This window comes from Geotrypetes seraphini, chromosome 7 (assembly GCF_902459505.1).
Source record: "Geotrypetes seraphini chromosome 7, aGeoSer1.1, whole genome shotgun sequence".
NCBI classification, from domain to species: domain Eukaryota; kingdom Metazoa; phylum Chordata; class Amphibia; order Gymnophiona; family Dermophiidae; genus Geotrypetes; species Geotrypetes seraphini.
The window spans coordinates 1,322,604-1,345,491 of NC_047090.1; the positions used below are offsets into that span (position 1 = coordinate 1,322,604).

A 22,888-nucleotide genomic window follows, 5' to 3' on the forward strand; every position below is an offset into this window, starting at 1 on the left:
GGCTTTATCAAGGGTTCCAGCAGCGAGCACTCATTTTAGCTTCCTCATACTTTCAGGAAAGTATGGAGTGAATACCCCCCTGTAGCACTGTACCTTTAAAAAAAAATCCTGCCATCCAGCACTGTATGGCAGGGGCTTTCAGCGCTCCTGCCCTTCCCTCTGCTGACTCCCAAACTCTTGCGGCAGCGTCAGAGCAGAGCACGAAGCAGGCGCTAGCTTTTTGCATTCCTGCCTGGTCCCGCTCCGCTCTGTGAATGGCTGCCGTCAGTTCTCCTGCCTCTCCGGCTGCCGTCTCCTGCCCAGTAATTCGCGGTCAGAAAATACCACGAATGGCCGGGACCACGAATTCGCAGGGGAGCACTGTACAGTGTATACTGCTGCAAGGTACTGAAGGGCTCCTTTTACTAGGCAGCATAAGAACATTTTACTGCAGGCCGGTGAGGTAAATGCTCCAACACTCATTGAATTCTTAAGAGCGTTGAAGCATTCACCTCACAGGCCCATGGTAAAATACTCTTACGCTGCTTAGTAAAACCCAGCGTAAGTTTGCACCTGAGACAATAGAGGGTTAAGTGACTTCCTGCAGACAACAAGATACAGTGTTCCCCCGGTTGTTCGCGTCGGTGGTTCGCGGTCCCAGTTATTCGTGGTATTTTCCGACTGCGAACCGCCGACAAGGAGAGGGCAGCGGGAGAGGCAGGAGAGAGCAGCCTTAACGCCACGAGTGCAGGAAATCACTCGCGGTATGCTCCGACCGCCTCTTCCTGCACTAAGTCGGGCCTTATCCAATCAGGAGATGCTTTGACACGGAGCTCCTGATTGGATAAGGCCCGACTTAGTGCAGGAAGAGGCGGTCGGAGCATACCGCGAGTGATTTCCTGCACTCGCGGCGCTTCGGCTGCTCTCCCGCTGCCCTCTTCCCTCTTCAGGCTCCCCCCATGAAAAAACGTATTTGCGGTTTTTCAAGATTCGCAGGGGTTCCTGGACCGGAACCCCAGTGAATATTAAGAACATAAGAACATAAGAAGTTGCCTCCGCTGAGGCAGACCATAGGTCCATCCTGCTCAGCGGTCCGCTCCCGCGGCGGCCCATCAGGCCCATTGCCTGAGCAATGGTCTATACCTATCTGTACCCCCCAATCCCTTTTTCTTCTAGGAATCTATCCAAACCTTCTTTGAAACCATTTAGTGTTTTCTTGTCTACAACATCCTCTGGAAGCGCGTTCCATGTATCTACCACCCTCTGAGTGAAAAAGTACTTCCTAGCGTTTGTTCTAAACCTGTCCCCTTTCAATTTCCCCCAATGCCCCCTTGTGCTTGTGGTGCCCCTTAATTTGAAAAATCTGTCCCTGTCTACTTTTTCTATTGGGGGAGTACTGTACAGCATTGGGGTTTGAATATGTCTTCTCTGGTTCTCAGTCTACTGCTCTGACTACCAGACCAGGCCTCCACTCCATGCCTTCTGCTGCTTCTTCCTCAGCCATTTCTCCCCTATAATTTTTATTTTGAATACTCTCACCACAGTTCTAGGACTTTTGCCTGATAAGCGTATGCGGATTGCAAATTAAGAAAACCTTCAAAAGTTACACTGTAATCTTAAAATTTAGCAATCAAATTTGCGTGAAACTGTAGACTTTATTAGAAAGCACAAAATATACGCACCTTTCTGAGGTGTTCCCAAGGGACCCTTTTATAAAGCTGAAGTAGCCAGTCCCCCGTGGCAAATGTGCCAAAGCTTATTGGGCTTTGGCGCATTTGCTCGCAGGAGAGTCGCCATACTGCTTTGTAAAAGAGGCCCTAAGGTTTGCAAGCAATTTCAATTTTTACAAACATTTTTCTAACATAAATTTGCTATTATTACGTTGCTAATTAGGGGCCTTTTTACAAGTGCGCGCTCGTGCAAAAATTACAGCGGGATACCTGAGTGCACCCAGCAGCAAGCCCTTTTTTGGCTGTAGTAAGCACATATTAGCGCTTACTGCATCTTTGCAAAAGGACTTCTTAGTTTTGGAGGTAGAATCCCATTTGAAAAAGAAACACTTTTACACTTTCACTTACCTAAATTTGTTAGAAGGAGAGCCACTTTTTCATATAACTGCAAGAAATAAAAGGGTTTTTTTAGCAGCAGGAAATATTTTCAAGTATAATATTATGTGAAGTAAGTAAAAGAAGTGTCAATCTGACCAGGTGTTTCTTAAAAACTGCATGCAGAAAGGAACTCATACTAGCATTCACATTCTGCTGTTACTTTCCTGATTAAATATAAATCCCCCCCCCCCCCCCCGATATTTAAACTCAGTGGTCAGCATTGCTTTAAAACTCCAACCACATCATTTAAACTTTTATGCAGATGTTCAGTTGCAGGACATGGCACTGAATCTGCAGGTATAAGACGTCCGGATTTCCCCGGACATGTCCTCCTGTGTGCGATGTCATCGCATCGCATCCACACATGCGCGGATGCTTTCCTGCCCGATGAACAGGCAGCGGGGGTGGGGTGGGGCTGGGGCGGGTCTAGGGGTCCGTATTTTACTGACTGGTAACCCTAATAAAGTATCCTGAAAGTTATCAGGGTGCTAGAGATATTCCATGTCATAACTTGTCTGCATAGTTATCTGAGTGTTCTGTGGCCCAGATTGTATAAATGGTGGCTGACGTTAGCGCCTAGATCGCTGCGCCTAACTTAATATTCTTAATTAGCTTAATTAGCACCATTAATTGAAAGCACCATTCAGTTACCACTTCGAGGTAAATATATACTCTGAGGATCCTTCCAGAAAGCAGGCATGGTTAGGGGCAGATTTGAGGTGGATTTGGGGTGTGGTTCATCAAATAACTGAACAGTTCAAATCTCAGTGACTCGACATGTACATGTTTTGGCCTCAACCGGGTCTTATGAGTCTTGTGGGTGAAACAAACCCACAAACACACAAACTCTGAAGACAAGTTTTGATTTCAGCGTGCGTTAGGTCTCATAGGATCAATATATACCGGAAGTTCTTGCATTTGTGGGTTTGTTTCACCCACACCCCAAATCTGCCCCTACCAATGAAATATAAGTTGTTTGGTAAAGTGTCCCCTTAGACTTGTATATTCAGACATGCAAGATAAAGACTCTTTTTCAATGTGTAAGACTAGCTTTACAAAATTAGTTTACAAAATAGTTTACAAAATTACATACTTATGATTTATGGGGGGGGGGGGGGGGAGTTGCTATGAAACATATTTTAGGGCCTGCGTTAGCTCCAATGCAGTTTTTCCCATGCGCTATTGGCCACTTTTAGTGCTGCTGATAATTGGCTGATTTTTACATTTCTGCAATAATGGCCATGTGCTAATTTTCCCATTAACCATTGGCCATTCCACGGCCATTAACACGTAAGTACTTACCGATACCTATTTACTCCTGTTTTATAGGCACAAAGGCTCACACACTAAGCCTGCATTAATCAGCATGCGGCAATGCCCACGCATTAACCAAATAACTCTCCACCCCTACATTAAACATACCGCCCCCCAGTGCTAATAAATACATTTTATTTTTTAACACACGGGTAGCGCATGCGTATGAAAAACCAGCGTGTGCCCCACAGTACGCCCTTTTAAAGGTTCAGTAAGCATGCATTAGCGCTTAGCGCAGTTTAGTAAAAGGGCACCTTTATGATTCGTGGAAGACGTGCTATTTTTTTGTCAGCACTGCTTTTCACAGTGAGAGTGATATTTTTGTGTGTATTGAATTATGCAATTTTAAAGCACTTTTACAGCTTTAACCGAAGACTGATGCTAAAATGTTTTACAGCTTTCACATGTAAACTGCTTTGTATCTCATGACAGTAGAGAAGATGTACATAAGTCTAAATTGAAATAGAAGTAGAAACAGAAACACAATATTACATGCTTACAGACGATATGCTTGTGTGATTATGGTAGTGTAGGCATTTGGAGATTCAGATCTCCCATAAGAGCCATAGAAAGCACATGTTGCTTCTGAGCAACAATGCCAAATAAAGGGTTAAAAGAAAATGGAGTCCATAGTCTGCTATTGAGAAAGACATGGGGGAAGCCACTGCTTGCCCTGGATCAGTAGCATGGAATGTTTGGGGTTCCAGAATCTTATGTTGCTCTTTGGGATTCCAGAATCTTGCTATTCTTTAGGATTCTGAATGGAATGTTGCTACTGTTTGGGGTTCCGGAATCTTATGTTGCTCTTTGGGATTCCAGAATCTTGCAGTTCTTTAGGATTCTGAATGGAATGTTGCTACTGTTTGGGGTTCCGGAATCTTATGTTGCTCTTTGGGATTCCAGAATCTTGCTATTCTTTAGGATTGTGAATGGAATGTTGCTACTGTTTGGGGTTCCAGAATCTTATGTTGCTCTTTGGGATTCCAGAATCTTGCTGTTCTTTAGGATTCTGAATGGAATGTTGCTACTGTTTGGGGTTCCGGAATCTTATGTTGCTCTTTGAGATTCCAGAATCTTACTATTCTTTAGGATTCTGAATGGAATGTTGCTACTGTTTGGGGTTCCGGAATCTTATGTTGCTCTTTGGGATTCCAGAATCTTGCTGTTCTTTAGGATTCTGAATGGAATGTTGCTACTGTTTGGGTTTTGGCCAGACACTAGTGACCTGGATTGGCCACCGTGAGAATGGGCTACAGGGCTTGATGGACCATTGGTCTGACCCAGTAAGGCTATTCTTATGTTCTTATTCAATGACTGAGTGGCAATGTCAAAACAGAGCAGAAACCTGACTGACACAAGCTCTATTGCATTACGTCAGCCGAACTTACCACGTTGAGCAACATGATGATGCAAAAGTTGATGCACACAGCAGTCCCGGTAGTTGCAACCTGAGAGTTATTCCTGATTAAAGCCCACTTAAAGGCAGCAAAAGTGCTGACAGTCACGACCCGGTAAATAACAATGCCAAAAACAGCAGCAATCACCACACAGATCTGAAAGATTAAAAAAAAAAAAAGTCGAGCTGGTTAGGAGCAACGTTTCTTGAATGCTCGGATGTGGGAAAGTAAGTCGATGGCTCAGAATTGCTTCTGTATGGGCCGCCTAGCCCTGTTTCTATAAACAATGCTTAAAACATAGGCGCTGATGAATGCAGCACTTATATCTTATCAATCTTAAGTTCGGTGCTGTTTAGGTGCCGGTAGGTGTTCTTACCTTAGGCACTCCCTAGTTATGCCAGGGTTTTCTTATCCTAAATACCAGTGCCTAAGTTAGGCGCCTACGTCCAAAACAGGCACCTACCATGCCAAACACACCCACGATCTACCCCTAATTACACCTACTTTCAGGTAGGCGCCTACCACCATGCAATCAATTTTAATTTAAGCCAATTATGAGGAGCTAATTGCTCACTCTCAGCCTTGATTAAACTTTTTAAATAATTAAGTTAGGCACCTAGATCAGCTAGGCTCGCCAATCTAGGCTTCAAATTTTAGGCATCTTTACAGAATCTGGGCCTCTGTGGTCAACATTGTCTAAACCAGTAGAGTGTTGAATGGAAAAAAAAAAAAAAATCATAACCCAATGCCATTCAGTGAAGTAGTTCACAACTCATACATCAGATAAACCATCACCGATCCACCTCTACAATTTGAAAATCTTAATCATTTTGGAATTAATCCTCACACATGGAGTGCTAGTTCTTTGGGTATTGATATGCCTGGAAAGTCCATCTGAGAGGCCTGATTTATGAATGGTCATTTTATGATCAAAGCATAATCCTTTGCTACATTCTCGGTGCTTATCACTAGTGAGAGAAAGCAATATTTATTGTGCTCATATATAGAAGTACCACGAGACTACTGCTGGGAAGTATTTTGACACCCCTTGCCAGATGGAGTGGGAGTGGATGGGGGCTGCTCCCATCCCGTGCCACTAAAATAGCCAACCCCCAGTGGGTTGGATGAAAGTCAGGTTCTCAGGTTGGAGATGTGGGAGGAGATTTTGGGTTTGTTAATGTTCTGTAAAAGGGATTAGATATTTGGGATTCTAATTGGGAGAATCAGATGTGTGTGTGTGTGGGGGGGGGGAAGGGGTCTATGATGGAGGATCAGAGGTTCGGGTGTTGGGGGCAAGCAAAGATCTGGAGATCGATACGTGTGTTGAGGGTGAATATTGTGGTAAGGGAATTAACACACCTGCCAAGTTTCCAGAATTCAGTGGGAGGCTCCTTGTTTTCGTGGGTCATCTCCCACTCTCCTGCTGCGGTACAGAGATCTTCCACTGGGCAGCTTCTTCCTCTACTGGCAGCAGGAATTGAATTAGTAATAGATCATCTCCCGCTGCGGTGGGACCAGTCTTGCGATAAGAGTTGAAAAAATCTCACAACTATTATCATGAGACTGGTCCCACCGCAGCAGGAGATGGCATTTTATTAAGCCATCTACTGAAACCCTAGGGCAGGGGTGTCAAAGTCCCTCCTCAAGGACCGCAATCCAGTCGGGTTTTCAGGATTTCCCCAATGAATATGAATGAGATCTATTAGCTTACAATGAAAGCAGTGCAAGCAAATAGATCTCATGCATATTCATTGGGGAAATCCTGAAAACCCGACTGGATTGTGGCCCTCGAGGAGGGACTTTGACACCCCTGCCATAGGGAGAAGTGGCATCTGAGGTCTGTTAGGGGGTTGAACCAAAAGGTGGAATGAAAAGGTATGGGGACTTGGCTGGGAGGAGCTGGGGTAGGGTTACCAGGTGTCCGGATTTCCCCGGATATGTCCTCCTTTTGAGGACATTTCCGGGGGTCCAGACGGCTTTTCAAAACCCGGCACTTTATCTGGGTTTTGAAAAGCTTCCCCCATGCACAGATGCCCTCCTGCCTGACCAGCGCAAGCAGCGGTGGCGGGGGCAGGAGGTGATTAGGGGCAGGCAAGGGGTGATTAGGGACAGGACTGGGGCAAAATGGGGCGGTGATGGGCGGGCCTGGGGGTGGGACTAGGGGTCCAGATTTTACGAATTCAAAATCTGGCAACCCTAAGCTGGGGGCATAGCTGAACAGAGCTGGGTGGAGGTGGGTGGAGGAGCGATCAGGTCCCCTTGGCAGCTTTGGATTAAACGGAGGTTGATGACAGGAGGGCGATTGTGGTGTTAGGGGAGATCAGATGGGACTTGGTGACAGACCTGTTCCTGTGATAGTAGCAGTTTTCTCTTTTTATTTTACAATTTGGGGCAGCACCAGGGCCCATGATACATGTCCCAGCATATGGCACAATTGTACCCACATTATTTTCTAGGTAGATGTGTGCCCTGTGTGCTGAATGCAGGGAAGATACTGGGCACATTCTCTGCATTGACGACCCAGGGTTTACATTTACAGACCCTAAACCTTTGCAGGTAAGCGATATTCTTATTGTACTATACTTTAAGTAAATGTCAAATAGTTAAAATAATGAATAGAAACATAACAATGAAAAGTTATCAAACCATAAAAAATATTCCAGAAGCAGATACAACAAGTCGGCTACATTTGTCTGCAAATGCTTGATAAGGCTCTGGCTTTCCGGATATTGGGTTCATCCGCTCCTTCTTGGAATATTTTGCTTCAAACTGAGGTCGTACTTCTTCCTAAAACAACAAATAATTTTACAGATGAAGTGTGCTTTGTTGTTTTCTTTACTGTGAGAATGTCAGGATTCTGGACCCTGATCAGTTTTCTGGAGATAAGGCCAGAAAAAAACCTAAAATCTTTTCAGGATTATAATTGCAAACTTTAATAATTTATTGCTGCATTACATATATATTTCTTATTTGTGAACGGAAATGACCAGTGAAAAAAAAAACTAGTAAGAAATATCAAGAACTTAAAGAATTTTCCTAGCATACAAAAATGAAGGTGAATAAAAACAATATAAGTACATAAGTACATAAGTAGTCGCCTCCGCCGGGGCAGACCAGAGGTCCATCCAGCCCAGCGGTCCGCTCACGCGGCGGCCCATCAGGCATATTGCCTGGTCAGCGGTCCCTGACTAATTTTATTGCCTACCTCTACACTTATCTCTAAACCTTCCACTGCTCTTATCTGTACCCCTCAATCCCTTTGTCTTCCAGGAACCTATCCAGGTCATCCTTGAAACCCTGTACTGTGCTATTTCTTATCACGGCCTCCGGAAGGGTGTTCCATGTGTCCACCACCCTCTGTGTGAAAAAGTACTTCCTTGCGTTTGTTTTAAACCTGTCCCCCTTCAATTTCATCGAGTGACCCCTTGTTCTTGTGGTTTCTTTCAAATTGAAAAATCTGTCTTTGTCAACCTTTTCGATGCCCCTCAGGATCTTGAAGGTCTCTATCATATCTCCTCTGAGTCTCCGCTTCTCCAGGGAGAACAGCCCCAGCTTCTTCAGTCTGTCAGTGTATGTAAGGTTTTCCATACCCTTAATCAGTTTAGTTGCTCTTCTCTGGACTCTCTCAAGCATTGCCATGTCCTTTTTGAGGTACGGTGACCAGTACTGTACACAGTATTCCAGATGCGGGCGCACCATAGCCCGGTACAGTGGCAGGATGACTTCCTTCGTTCTGGTCGAGATACCCTTCTTAATGATACCTAACATTTGGTTTGCTTTCCTCGAGGCTGTGGCGCATTGTGCCGACGCCTTCAATGTCGTGTCTACCATCACTCCCAAGTCTCTTTCCAGATTACTGACCCCTAGCATTGATCCCCCCATTTTGTACGTGAACATCGGGTTCCTTCTCCCTATATGCATGACCTTGCATTTCCCTACATTGAAGCTCATTTGCCACTTATTCGCCCATTCTTCCAATGTCGTAAGATCCCTTTGGAGATTCTCGCAGTCAACCGTGGTTTCAACCTTGCTGAATAGTTTGGTGTCATCTGCGAATTTGATGACCTCGCATTTTGTTCCCGCCTCCAGGTCGTCAATGAATATGTTAAACAGGCCTATCTAGTCTGTTGATCCATGCCATCTACTATCCCTTCCTCTCCCTTAGAGATCTAATGTACTCATCCTAAGGTTTCTTGAATTCAGATACATTTTTTGTCGCCACCCTTTCCATGAAAAAGCATTTTCTGAGGTTATTCTGAGTCTATCCTCTTTCACCTTCATCATATGTCCCTTCATTGCAGAGCTTCCTTTCAACTGAAATAGAATCTCCTCTTGTGTATTTATGCTACATAGGTATTTAAATGTCTCTATCATATCTCCTCTCTCATACCTTTCCTCCAAGGTGAACATAAGAATTGCCGCTGCTGGGTCAGACCAGTGGTCTATCATGCCCAGCAGTCCGCTCACGCGGTGGCCTTCTGGTGAAAGACCAGCGCCCTAACTGAGACTAGCCCTACCTGCACACGTTCTTGTTCAGCAGGAACTTATCTAACTTTGTCTTGAATCCCTGGAGGGTGTTTTCCGCTTTGACAGACTCCGGAAGAGCGTTCCAGTTTTCTACCACTCTCTGGGTGAAGAAGAACTTCCTTATGTTCATATGGAATCTATCCCCTTTCATCTTTAGAGAGTGCCCTCTTGTTCTCCCTACCTTGGAGAGGGTGAACAACCTGTCCTTATCTATTAAGTCTATCCCTTTCAGTACCTTGAATGTTTCGATCATGTCCCTTCTCAATCTCCTCTGTTCGAGGGAGAAGAGGCCCAGTTTCTCTAATCTTTTGCTGTATGGCAGCTCTTCCAGCCCCTTAACCATCTTAGTGGCTTTTCTCTGGACCCTTTCGAGTAGTAACATATTGAGATCTTTAAGTCTGTCCTCATCCACTTTATGACAAAGACCATCAACCATTTTGGTAGCTTTCTTCTGGACCAACTCCATCCTGGTTATATCTTTCTGAAGGTGTTATACACAATTTTCTAAATGAGGTCTTACCAGAGTCTTACCCAGGGTCCTTATTAGCTTCCTTTTTCTACTGGCCATTCCTCTCTCTATGCACCCAAGCATCCTTCTAGCTTTCACCGTCACCTTTTCTACCTATTTGGCCACCTTAAGTTCATCACACACTATCACACCCAAGTCCCGCTCCTCTTTTGTACACAGAAGTGTTTCAGGTTTTTCCCTCAGGATTTTTCAATCCAAATGCAGGACCCTGTATTTCTTAGCATTATATTTTAGCTGCCAAATTCCAGTCTATTCTTCAAGCTTCACTAGGACCTTCCTCTTTTTACCCACATTATCAGGGGTGTCTATCCTAGTGGAGATTTTGGCGTCATCCACAAAGAGGCAAACCTTACCAGACAGCCCTTCAGCAACAAAAAACGTTAGCAAGAGCAAGAATACAAGAACATCTTACTGATTTGATGAGGTTTATGCTCTGTGTAGTAATTCTTCTCTTAAACTTATTAAACTGTCAAAGTACTGCAGTTTAGAAAATAGGCTCTAAAAAAACCAACTCATTTGGAAAAGGTGTCAATTATAAACCTGCTTTCTTACTTAAATTCTCTTGCTCAAGACATTTTTATTTACCGCTTGATGGTGGCCTGGACAGCACAGCTCCCCTCCCCCCATTCCCTTATCTCCCTAGTTCTATTAAAAGAAAGAAAGAAAGTTAAAAAAGGGTCAATGGTCATTGCTGAAAATAAGGCAATACTAGAAGTCCAAAATGTTTAGATGTAATTGCAGTCCAGGTTTACATGTAGTATCTTGATAACCAGAATAGAAGAACATACTATTTGTACAAACCTCTTCTTCTTCCCAATCTATTAAGTCCCAGTCATAAGCAATGACTGCCCGTCTTCGTTTCCAGAACTCCAAAAAAACAGTAGCTGCATTAAAGAGAGAACAGAGAGGTTATTTTTGCATACAAATCTAGTATATTAATATATACTCATAGCACCATCAGGACAGAAGGGCAGACCAGAAGAGCATACAAATGAGGTAGCTTTATTCCATCAAATGCCTGATATGGCCACATTTCACCAACAGCTGTGTCAGAGACAAAAGCAAACGGAGTGTGCAACCTTTTAAAAGGGCAACACTTAGAGAAGGCACAGCCAAAGTAAATCTGAGACAGTTCCAGAGAAGTGAACAATAGCACATGCTTTTCTCTGAGCTAAAAAGTGCAAATAAGACTGTGCAGCATCCGGACTCTTTTTAGCATTTGAGAGAAGCGTGTGTTGCTGTATGCTCTTCTGGTCTGCCTTTCTGGCCTGCTGTATCCTGCATTGCAGATCACCTGCCTCTCTTGTGCTATTCCTTTACCATAACACCAGTAAAGGGTGAATGTGTCAAAGCAATATACGCATAAAGAATAGGTAACACTAACCCTCAGTAATCCACATTAGTGATAACACAAGCTAACGCATATTAATTACTATGAAACTCATTCCTTATGATGGGGGGTCTATTCATTAAATAATATGCACTAATAATAGTCCCAAATAATAGCAAATCAACATGACCTGATGGTAATCAACCCAAAGTTCTGAAGAACCTCGAACATGAATTCTCAAAGACCTGCCATTTGTCAGCTGTAATCTATCATAACAATTTGTTTGGGGGGGTTTCTTTCTAAGATTTTTATTAGACTGTGGGGGTTTTTTTTCCCAATAAACCTGTATCGGAATATTATGAATAAATATATATATTTATTTATAAAGTTATGCTCTGGCCCTGGAAAGTGTCAAACCAAAGGCAGAAACTCACATGACATAGACTAGATCTGCTATTAATCTACAAATATTTTCAAAGGAACAGTATTATGAAAAAAATCTAAATTTGCCCAGAGTTACATCAGAGGATGAACTAGAAAATAAGTGTCTGTTTGGAACCAGCCAGCATGATATTACAGTAACATGAAGAGCTGCATTCGAGGATGGCAGGGCAGTCAATACATTGCAAAAAGGGATCCAGGGATGATCCAAGAAACAAAACGAATGCGTAAAATGGAGGAAGCTAATGGCTTGAACAGAATTAATTAGCATATTGAAGGTAATTTTGCAGCGGGTCACCTATGTTTTTGAGGTGAAGAAGGAGCCTACTTTCAGCCTATTTTATAAAGACACGAAGACTTTTGTGTCTTTACAAAAATACTAACCCAAATCCTGCCTGCATTGAGGCAGTTGACATATGATAAAGTATGTATATATTTAATAAAACATGCATGTAAATTGTGACTCCACCGCTTCATTCAAACTCCCTAAAATCGTATACAAGTATCTGCCTATCTTCATTGCACTTATGAGATAATTTTTTATGAAAGCCCTTTCACCAGCCTAAAACAGCATATTGAGGCCCTTTTACTAAAATGGCTTACCACGGGATGTGGTCGGGTGTCCTGAAGCTACTGCTAATTTAGTATGTGCTAATCCTTCATTTTACTCTGTTTCTCTATTTTCTAAGAATATGAAGCGGTATTTTTTAAAGTAAACTTTTTGGTTTCAAACCCCAAATCTGGCCTGGCCTCTTTTGTTGTCAGTGGAGAGTGAAGAATGTGGATCATTATGCCAACTCCCCCTGGACCTAAAAGCAAAATTCATATATTTTAAGTAAAATTACCTACCTAAGAATGATCCTCTAACAATAAAGCTTACCAGTATTACTTTTAATGCGTGCTTTTCTTTTCAATTATTGTTTAGTGCATGGTGAGTACAATTACTATATCTAGGCATGTAACATTTGCATTAAAACATCCTCAAGGAAACTGCAGTAAAGAGAATGAAAAGGCAAATCTGAAATAAGAGAACCCCTGTGAGGAGACTGACTACTGCCAAGGTTGAAATTAATGATCTATGGAAGGCGGCTAATTAATTTCAGAGATAATATGCTCTTCTGACCTTGAGAAATGCAACATATCCAACAGCTTTTAACAGCAGGCAATGTGTTTGAAGCTTTTACGTAACATGTGTGGGTGCTGTCCCAGCCAGTAATTCTCACTGATGTGGAGCTGTTCGATCGCTAGCTCACACCAGAAGAACAAAATGCGGACATATTTGCAGTATGCCAGTGTGTCTCTATAGTTACCAGCTGTATAGCTGAATCATTTAAAAAGAAAACGCCAGTAACATTGATAAAGCATCGGTTCAGTATAAATTAAAATGTTCCGTTTTAAAAAGGATAGTTTTCAAGGCTATTTCCATGAGAAAATGATTGATTTGCCCATAGATATATATGGGCTGATGTTGGCAGCGTACCCGACGGGGTGAGAACTTCTCCTCTTCCTGGCAGTGGGAGGGTATATGGAGTGGTTGTGGTACCCTGGCCCACCTGAGCATGGCCATCAACTCTGCCCTTACCAGGAACAAGAAATTGACATTGGGGGGGGAGGGGGGAGCTTCCGGAGCTGACAGACGTGTGAAGGCGGACTGTAGGCCCATACCTGCTCCAGCATCCCCCAACTCCCTGCACCTGGGGTGGACCACCCCTCACCACCTTGTCCTTGGTATGCTACTAGCTGATGTATAATTGTCAACAAAGATACTTTTGCGCTGGCTGATATTCAAAATGATTTAACTGGCCAGAAATGGCCACGCTTATTCAGAGCGATCTGCTAATTTTCGGCGACAAATTAACCACATACTGCTGCTGAAAATTAGCACTGCTTAAGTAATTTGGGGGTATTCTAGGGGCAGAGACAGCAATAATTTGGGGATGTTCTAGTATTTGGGGGTGTTCTAGGGGTGGAGACAGCAGTTGGCTGTTTAAAAGTTGATATTCAGAACTTAACCGGCCGAGATAGCCGCATAAAACACAGTCCTATCTTTATGCGGTAACCCGTAGCCTCTTATGTTCTGAATATTGACTAGAGGCTAGAGAGGAATTAAGCCCAACTGAGATAAATGGAACTGTTTGTAGGTTTGTTCATTTTTTGGCAGCACAGAGTACTGCTATAGTTTGGGAGCTGAGACAAGATTATAGAGCCCTAAAGAAGCTTTTGAGTATGTGAATTTGTACAGTAATTAGTCTGTTTGGAGCCTGCATGGGACAGGGGGGCATTAAAACCAAAATTTATAAGTTGAATTTGTGCTGGGGAGGGCTTCAATGGCTGGGAGGGTGTAGACGGGCTGGTGTAAGTTTTGACGGAGATTTCGGCAGTTGGAACCCAAGCACAGTACCGAGTAGAGCTTTGGATTCTTGCCCAGAAATAGCTAAGAAGAAAAAATTAAATTGAATCAGGTTGGGCAGACTGGATGGACCATTCGGGTCTTCATCTGCCGTCATCTACTATGTTACTAGGTTAAGTTCGACTTACTTGGACTGCTCTCACCAGGCTCCAAGCCAGGGTTCAGGTCAGGAATCCAAGAGGCCCAATCACTACTCAGTCAAGGAGGTTTAGTGGGGAGAGACTACTGAATAACTTACCTGGTTTTGAGATTCATCCTTGTGGACATTGTTGAAGATGATAAATATTGGGGACTTTTAACTTTGAATATAAGCTTGGAAATTCTCACTGCCCTTTTTCTCCTGGAGTTATTTCAGTACAAAGAGCAAGCCAAATGGCGCTTTCTCAGTCGAGGCCACTAGGCGGTATGACACTTTTCTAATGGCCCTAATACCCTTGCTCTGGCCCTGCTATACTTCATTATACATTGTGACATATGGACTCAATAAATGGTGTTGAAATTTCAGCAAAATACCAAAATGGGTAACAAAACATACTGTTTATCTGTCCACCAAGCTCCTTCCCTTCCCTTGTTTAAAAGCAGACTTACAACCCAGATTTTTGATAGAGCCTTCAATTCATAACCCTACTCCCCACTGCCCTCCAACCCAGCCAGCAGATTAACTGTTCCCCTTAACTGTATCCATGACATCCTGTTTGTCTTTGGGAAGCAGAGCTGAGATTGTGATGTCATAATGCCTCATTCCACCAATAAGAGCCAACCTCAGCAGTGATGTCACAATGGTTTGATTGTCCTGCGCTCCCCTCTGCCTTCCAACCCAGCCAGCTGATTAACCATTCCCCTTAACTGCATCCATGACATCCTGTTTAGATTGTAAGCTCTTTCAAGCAGGAATTGTCTTCTTTGTGGCTCTGGACAGTGCTGCGTACGTCTGGTAGCGCTATAGAAATAATTAATAGTAGTAGCATATACTAAAGATTTTTTTAAAATGTTTTGCTAAATAAAACAACCTAGAGCAGTGTCTCGCAAACTTTGTGAGCCAAGGCACACTAAACCAGCGGCCGTGGCTCGAGAGCACCCGGAAGTGCATGGACGTCGATGCAGTGATGTCGCGTGCATACGTGACATCACATCAACGTCCGCGCAAGTGCGGAGACCCTCCAGCCGCTAGTGGGGGGTGCTGCAAAAGAAGATGCGTGGAGAGGGGCTGGCGGCACGAGAGGCACGTCCTGTAGGCAGTCAGCCAGTGCATCTCCTCCTCCCTGGCATCTTGCGGCACACTTGAAATCTCAGGCAGCACACCAAAATATTGGAGAGAGCGAGACCAGAAGGCCTTGAGCATGTGCAAATGCTCAAGGCCCAGTCCAGCCCAGCATAAGCAAGAGGAAGGATCGCCGATACACCGCCCAGCCCAGCACAGAAGAGGGAGGATCTTCGGGCACCGGCACCGGCATATCCTGTGCATTGGTGCTGGTGCCGGTGCCCAATCGGGGTAAGGGATATCGTTTTGGTGCTCGGGGGAGCATGTAAGATCGCGGGGGGGGACGACTCGAGGGGGATTCTGGATCGCTGGGGGGATGCTGGATCGCAGGGGGGGGGGGTAATGGAGCAGCGCCGGTGGCCTCAAGGGAGGATTTGAGCAGCGCTGGTAGCCTTGGATGGGGGGGGGGGGGTTTGGTGAAACGAATCAAAGCGAGTTTCCATTCATTCCTATGGGGAAACTCGCTTACGAGCATACTTCTGGAACGAATTATGCTCATAAACCAAGGTTCCACTGTATATATAATTACGTGATTTGCTGGTTAAGCAGTATTTAGGACAGACTAAATGCATTTAAAAAATTCACTTTGCTGAGGTAAAGTTAAAAGACTTTTTCTTTGTTCTCTGACCATGTAGGATGCTCTCTCTCCCCCCACCTCCTTTTCCTGTTCTACCACTGATCAGAATTTTTCCCACCTTTAGTTATCTCTGTTTCTCCTGCTCTTATAAAACCACTGAGTGGCCTAAGGGATCTGAGTGGCCTAAGGCCCTCCCAGAATGCACTGGGAGAGAGGCCTAAGACTCCGATTGGCCCAAATGCCCTATGGGAGGGGCCTTAAGTGCTTGGGCCAATCAGAACCTTAGGCCCCTCCCTGGTGCATTCCAGGATGCACCGAGAAGGAGAAGGCCCACCATTCTGTGGAGGTAGGCCTGCTGGTCAGAAGGAGTAAGCATCCCTCCAGCTGGCCTACAAGTAAAAGGTACGGGGGAGAGATCCCAGTAGGCTTGGGGGATGTCGGGTGGGGGCAAGTTTTCAAGAGGGGAGGCTCTGGCTGGAGGGACTGGGCATCCCTTCTGCCGGCCGACTTCTCGGCTGGGGGGGTTTCCTGCCACAGGCGCTGAGCTGATCGCAGCGGGGAGATTCCCTTGCCACGATCAGCTCAACGGCAACGCGATTCTCTAACCAGCGCCTATGACATGGACGCTGGTTAGAGAATCGGTGTGGTTAGGGGGGTTAGACTGTCAGGAAAGATGTGATTCTATATAGGATGCCTGTGTGCGATTCTCAAAAGGCACTTAGGTGGCTGCTGAGACAATTATATTGTTAATTGATAGTTTCTCTGTATTATTTTCTATATGGATTTTGTACATCGCCTAGCAATTTTAATAGGCGATTCGTCAAATGAATAAATAAACTTGAAACTTGAAACTGGGCGTCCTATACAGAATCCGGTCTTTTGCGTAGTACTTGGAAAACAAAAGAAAACTATCAACATAATTAGTGACTTACCCCACACTGCCATGAAAACAGCAAAAAACACAGTAGCCCCATTGTCAAAAAGATGAGTTACCTGTGAAAGATGCAGCAATGAATAGACTTAACACACTTCTTTATAATTAGGATTAAATAAAGCTCAAGTTAATTACACTCATATGCAAAATGTATCTCACACTTCATGAATTTGGCTCCTCACTGCATCAACATCAACTCAAGCTGAGATTGCAAACCCTGGGCTCTAAATTAAACATTTCCTCATAGACACCGAATGGGAGACAAGTCTTAGCAAATCAGGCCCAGCAGGTGGCAAAGTCGTTATTACAGTAATCAAATTTAACTCAACTAACTCCCATGTTTTTGAGAAGGAATGCAATTCTGCACATGGAAGCGGGAGAGGCACATTCAAGGCATTTATTTTTAAGAGAAAACAAATTCCAGTTTATTCTTTAAACTGCCTCTTTGAAGACTTTTCTGCTGCTGTTTCTATATCATGCACCATTTTCACATCCTTTGGTTATATTTGGCATCAATATTCAAAAGGGTTTAACCAGGCAGGAAAGGCACCTGGTTAAATGCTGCTGAATTGGCCAGCTGGCAATATTAAAGGGCGCTTAGCTGGGTAGTACCATTTTAGCTATCCCAGGGGTGGGCAATCATGGTCCTTGAGGGCCACAACCCAGTCAGGTTTTCAAGAGTTCCACAATGAATATGCACAAGATTAACTTGCATAGACTGCTTCCATTGTATGCAAATCAATCTCATGCATATTCATTGTGGAAACCTTGGAAACCCAACTGGGTTGTGGCCCTCGAGGACCGCGATTGCCCACCTCTGAGCTATCCCCTAACTCCGTGGTCTCCAACCTTTTTCATAAAAAGGGCCGCAGTGTGAATACAAGAAAGCTCTGAGGGTCACCAAAAGATTTTAAGCTTACACATACTACTAATTTTGTAAACCACCTTGACCTGCTTGTTCAGATCTGGTATTAAGCATTAAAAATTAATATTGATTCTACCACACTTCAAGGATATATTTTAAACACTCAGGTCCAAATTCTGTATATGATGTACTGAAGTTAGGTGGCGGTAGGCTCCCTAGAAACATAGAAAAATGATGGCAGAAAAGGGCCATAGCCCATCAAGTCTGCCCACTCTTATGACCCTCCCCCTTAACCCTCTGAGAGATCACACTCTGATGACCATCCCCTTAACTCTACCCTCTTAGAGATCCGACATGGGCATCCCATTTATTCTTAAAATCTGGCACGCTGCTGGCCTCGATCACCTGCACTGGGAGCTCATTCCAATGATTAACCACTCTTTCGGTAAAGAAGTACTTCCTGGTGTCTCCATGAAATTTTCCGCCCCTGATTTTCTGCGGATGCCCTCTTGTGGCCGAGGGCCCTTTAAGAAAGAAAATATCATCTTCCACCTCGACACGACCAGTGATATACTTAAATGTCTCAATCATGTCTCCCCTCTCCCTGCGTTCTTCGAGAGAGTACAGCTGCAATTTGTTCAGCCTTTCCTTGTATGAGAGATCCTTGAGCCCCGAGACCATCCCAGTGGCCATACGCTGAACCGACTCAACTCTCAGCACATCTTTACGGTAATGTGGCCTCCAGAATTGCACACAGTACTCCAAATGAGGTCTCACCATGGTTCTGTACAATGGCATTAGGATCTCGGGCTTCCGACTAACAAAACTTCTATGGATACAACCTAGCATTTGTCTAGCCTTGGATGAAGCCTTCTCCACTTGATTGGCAGTTTTCATGTCTTCACTAGTGAACACCCCTAAATCTCGTTCTGCTACAGTTCTAGCCAAGGTCTCACCATTCAATGTGTATGTTCTGCACGGATTATTGTTGCCAAGGGTGCATGACCTTCCATTTTTTAGCGCCTAACTGACCAATCAGGGGACACTTTTTTTAAAAAAATTGAAGGCACCAGTCTTGTACTTACAGAGGTGCATAGGGATGCCTACTGATGTCTAAGGCCAGCAGGGGCGTGGTTTGCACCAGAAGTGGCCTTAGGCATCCCTATTCGCCTCCAAAGGCATGAGACCAGCACCTTAAAATGTAGGCCTTTGAAATGCCGGCCTATCTTTAAAGCGCCTGTTTTACAAAACAGCCGTGAATCTACAAATGGCGCTGGTGTCGCCAATTCTGTAAACGAGACTCCCGAGTAACACTAAAGAGATGGCTTGCAGTTATTGTATCACGTGGGAAGATTGAAATTAATGCATTTATAGGATTTGAAGAGCGTCTCAGCCAACTGTTTCAAGGCTCCAATGGAGGGCTTTGGGGGCTGTGCTTTGGAAACCACTGCCCTAACCAGTTAGATCAGGAGTGGTCCAGGGCAGAGTTAGGGGGAAGTGACACCTTAGTTGGTTAGCAGTGATATTTAGTTCGCTAACCAGCTAAATGAAGGCTTAAATTCAGGCCTGCAAAAAGGCTGTGCTAATTTTATGTGCCCAGTTAACTGGGCACCAAACTAGAGAGTTCCCAGACGCCTGGATTTAGCTGGATATGTCCTCTTTTTAGGGTTCACAGTCATTCGCGCACAGGACAAAGCCGCGCCAACATTTGAGCCCAGACAATTGCACGCAAGACTCCAGTGCGCCGCCGGAAAAGTTAATTTTATAGAGCTCCGATGGGGGGTGTGAGGGGGACCCCCCCCAGTTTACTTAATAGTGTTCGTGCTACCATTGGGGGGGTTGGGGGGTTGGAACCCTCCATTATAGAGGAAACTTAACTTTTCCCCAATTTTTTAGGAAAAAGTTAAGTTTTCTGTATAATGTGGGGGTTTCACCCCTTCAACGGCAGCCAACGGCAGCACGAAGAGTATGAAGTAAAGTGAGGGGGTTCCCCCCCCACCTCCCCCATCGGAGCTCTTTAAAATTAACTTTTACAGCAGTGCGCTGGAGTCTTGCGCCCAAATTGTCTGGGTTGAAATGTCGGCGCGACTTTGTCTGGCGCGCTTTTGTCCCTTCACCCTTTTTAGAGGCCTGTCCAGGTGTCTGGATGGGTTTTCAATACCCAGCACTTTGTTCAGGTTTTGAAAACCATTGAGCACGGACCGTGTTTGGAAGGCCTCTGTGCATGGGCGGATGTAACGCGATGATCACATGCGTGCTTGCTTAGAGGCCTTCCAAGCGTGGCCCCGAAGAGATAGGGTTTGTGTGTGGCTGGAGTTGGGGGGCAAAACAGGGTAGGGCTATGGACAGAATGAGGCAGGGCCATGGGCGGAATGGAGCAGGACTTGGGTTGGAAGCGGGCGGGGCCACACGTCCTCTGGGAACCCTACACCAGGGTCAATGCACATACCCACATATTCAATGCTAGGAGTCACACATGCCCCAGCAATGAATATCCGTGATTAGGTCAGCCTCCGTCTGGCTACGATGCCTGACAATACAAATACAAGGAACAGGCACATCATGAATCGGTAACAAATTGACAACGTAAACATAAACACGTAACAAAAGGCACATGCAAAGAAAATTTTTTGAAAATAAAAGGAACAGAGTATTATGACCAACAATGTGAAAATGGATATCGGTGATAAACTAAAAAAAAAAGATTTATTAACATGTGAAGCATATAGGACACTGTGTAGACTAATGATGTATACCTGCTAGTAAAGACAGTCTGCATTTACGAGTAGACCATAAGGGAAAAAGCCAGCACACATTTATTTATTTAATTTAAAACTAGTCTTTAAGCCAGTTACATTAATGGGTGCTAGAATAGATGTGTGTGTATGTCTGTCTTTCTTTCTCTCTCTCTCTCTCCTTGGCCGCTTTCTTCTGTCTTTCTTTCTTTCTGTCTCTCTCTTTCCTCGGCTGTCCACCATCACCCCTTGCCTGCTCCCCCTGTCCAACAGCAGCCCTTCTTCCTTCATTTTACGTCTCACCTGTCCAGCAGCACCTCTTCACTGCTCCCCCCTGTCCAGAAGCACCTCTTTCCTGCTCCCCCTGTCCAGAAGCACTCCTTACCTGCTCCCCTGTCCCTCTTCCCTGCTCTCCCTGTCCAGCAACACTCCTTACCTGCTCCCCCTGTATTTCTTCCCTGTCCAGCAACATTCCTTACCTGATCCCCCTGTCCCTCTTCCCTGCTCCCCCTGTCCAGCATGCGGCTTCCTTGTTGTTTACGTCTGCCCTCCTCTTCTTTAAAGCAGCCTACTGAGGATCGCGGCTGGCTGTAGTGAACCTCGCAGGCCGCTCTGCACCTCGGTAGCCCGTTCCCTGTGACGCGATCGCTTACGGCACAGGGAACGTGCTATGGAGGTGCAGAGCGGCCTGCGAGGTTCGCTACAGCCAGCCACGATCCTCAGTAGACTGTTTGAAGAGAAGCAGTGCCGTCGGCAGCGGTTGGTGAGTGAGGGCGGGAGGGGGAGAGTTGCTGGTGTGTTCCTTGCCTCCGTGTTCCAAAATGGAATTCAGCACGGAGGGACACAGCACGGCGGCAGCGATCAAAAAACCCTAAGTGCGCATGTGCACTTAGGGTTTTATTATAGAACAGTGTTCAACCTTTTTATACCTATGGACCGGCGGAAATAAAATAATTATTTCGTGGTCCGGCAAACTAATAAGACTGAAATTTTTAAAAACCCCATTGCCGCCCCGTCCCGCAAGCTCGGTCCCGCTAACTATCTGATTCCATCCGCACAAGCCTCAAATAGTTATGATTTTATATTGAACATATTTATTAAAGTATAAAAAGAAACAATATTCTGTACAATTGTCATTTTATAAATATAAATAATACAGGGCAAGGATCAACAAAACCCCCATCTCCCCTCCCCTCCCCTTCATATATATCCCCTCTACTATCGAGAAAACTGAATAAGCCAAACTATTACAGAATGCTACACAAATATCATGCTAACCGAATACCGCAGTCACACATGGCAGGAATGGTGTTAGGGGGAGTGCAACTAGGGCAACTGCCTCCTGGTCAGAGAGAGCCCTAAGCCAGCTGGAAGCTACAGACGCACTGCCTGGGCTTTGCACTCCCCAGTTATGTCTAACATCAGCTCTAGCAGGATACGTATTTTTAATCTGATATATTCTAATCACAAGATAGAAATAAAATTATTTTTTTCTACCTTTTGTCGTCTCTGGTTTTTGCTTTCATCGTCTTTTCACTCTCTTCCATCCAGCGTCTGCCCTCTGTCTCTTCAATCAGTATCTGCCTCTTCCATCCACTGTCTGCCCTCTACCCCTCCCCCTCCCATATGGTATCTGCTTCTTTCTATGCCCCTCTCTCCTACACCAGATCTAGCATCTTTGTCCCTCTTTCCTTATTTTTCATCTGACCCCCCCATTCCGAGCATCAATCTCTTTCTACTTTGTCATTCCTCTGTCTCTCCCCTTTCCCTCATCTGATCTCTCCATTCCATCCTGACTCCTTCCCCTTCTCTAATCTCCCTGCCAACTGTTTCCTTCCAATGTTCCTTCTCCCCTGTCCAGCAGTACCTTCTCCCTTTCCTCCTCCTCTTATCCAACAGTAACTCTCGTCCCTTCCCTTTCCCTTCTCCCCTGTCAGCAGTATCTCCTTCCCCTCCTTTGTCCAGGAGTACCCCTTCTCCCTTTCCTCCTCCTCTTATCCAACAGTAACTCTCGTCCCTTCCCTTTCCCTTCTCCCCTGTCAGCAGTATCCCCTTCCCCTCCCTTGTCCAGGAGTACCCCTTCTCCCTTTCCTCCTCCTCTTATCATAGAAACATAGAAACATAGAAATAGACGGCAGATAAGGGCCCACGGCCCATCTAGTCTGCCCACCTTAATGTCCCTCCCCTACCTTTGCCCTGTGAATAGATCCCATGTGCCGATCCCATTTGGCCTTAAAATCAGGCACGCTGCTGGCCTCAATCACCTGTAGTGGAAGACTATTCCAGCGATCAACCACTCTTTCAGTGAAAAAGAATTTCCTGGTGTCACCTCGTAGTTTCCCGCCCCTGATTTTCAACGGATGCCCTCTTGTTGTCGTGGGACCCTTGAAAAAGAAGATATCTTCCTCCGCCTCGATGCGGCCCGTAAGATACTTGAACGTCTCAATTATGTCTCCCCTCTCTCTGCGCTCCTCGAGCGAG

The 22,888-nt window shown here is 45.0% G+C and overlaps 1 protein-coding gene across 10 annotated transcripts in view; it reads right to left on the bottom strand.

Annotated features, from left to right (window-relative positions):
- ANO4 (anoctamin 4) overlaps positions 1-22,888 on the bottom strand; it is a 207,152-nt gene that overhangs the window by 43,981 nt on the left and 140,283 nt on the right. For all 10 annotated transcript variants that reach the window (XM_033953171.1, XM_033953170.1, XM_033953169.1 and 7 more), the window contains 5 exons: positions 16,806-16,866; positions 10,656-10,738; positions 7,445-7,585; positions 4,790-4,954; positions 2,058-2,094 (listed from right to left, as the gene is read on the bottom strand). In XM_033953171.1, coding sequence (XP_033809062.1) covers positions 2,058-2,094; positions 4,790-4,954; positions 7,445-7,585; positions 10,656-10,738; positions 16,806-16,866 — 487 coding nt within the window. The remainder of the gene's footprint in view (positions 1-2,057; positions 2,095-4,789; positions 4,955-7,444; positions 7,586-10,655; positions 10,739-16,805; positions 16,867-22,888) is intronic.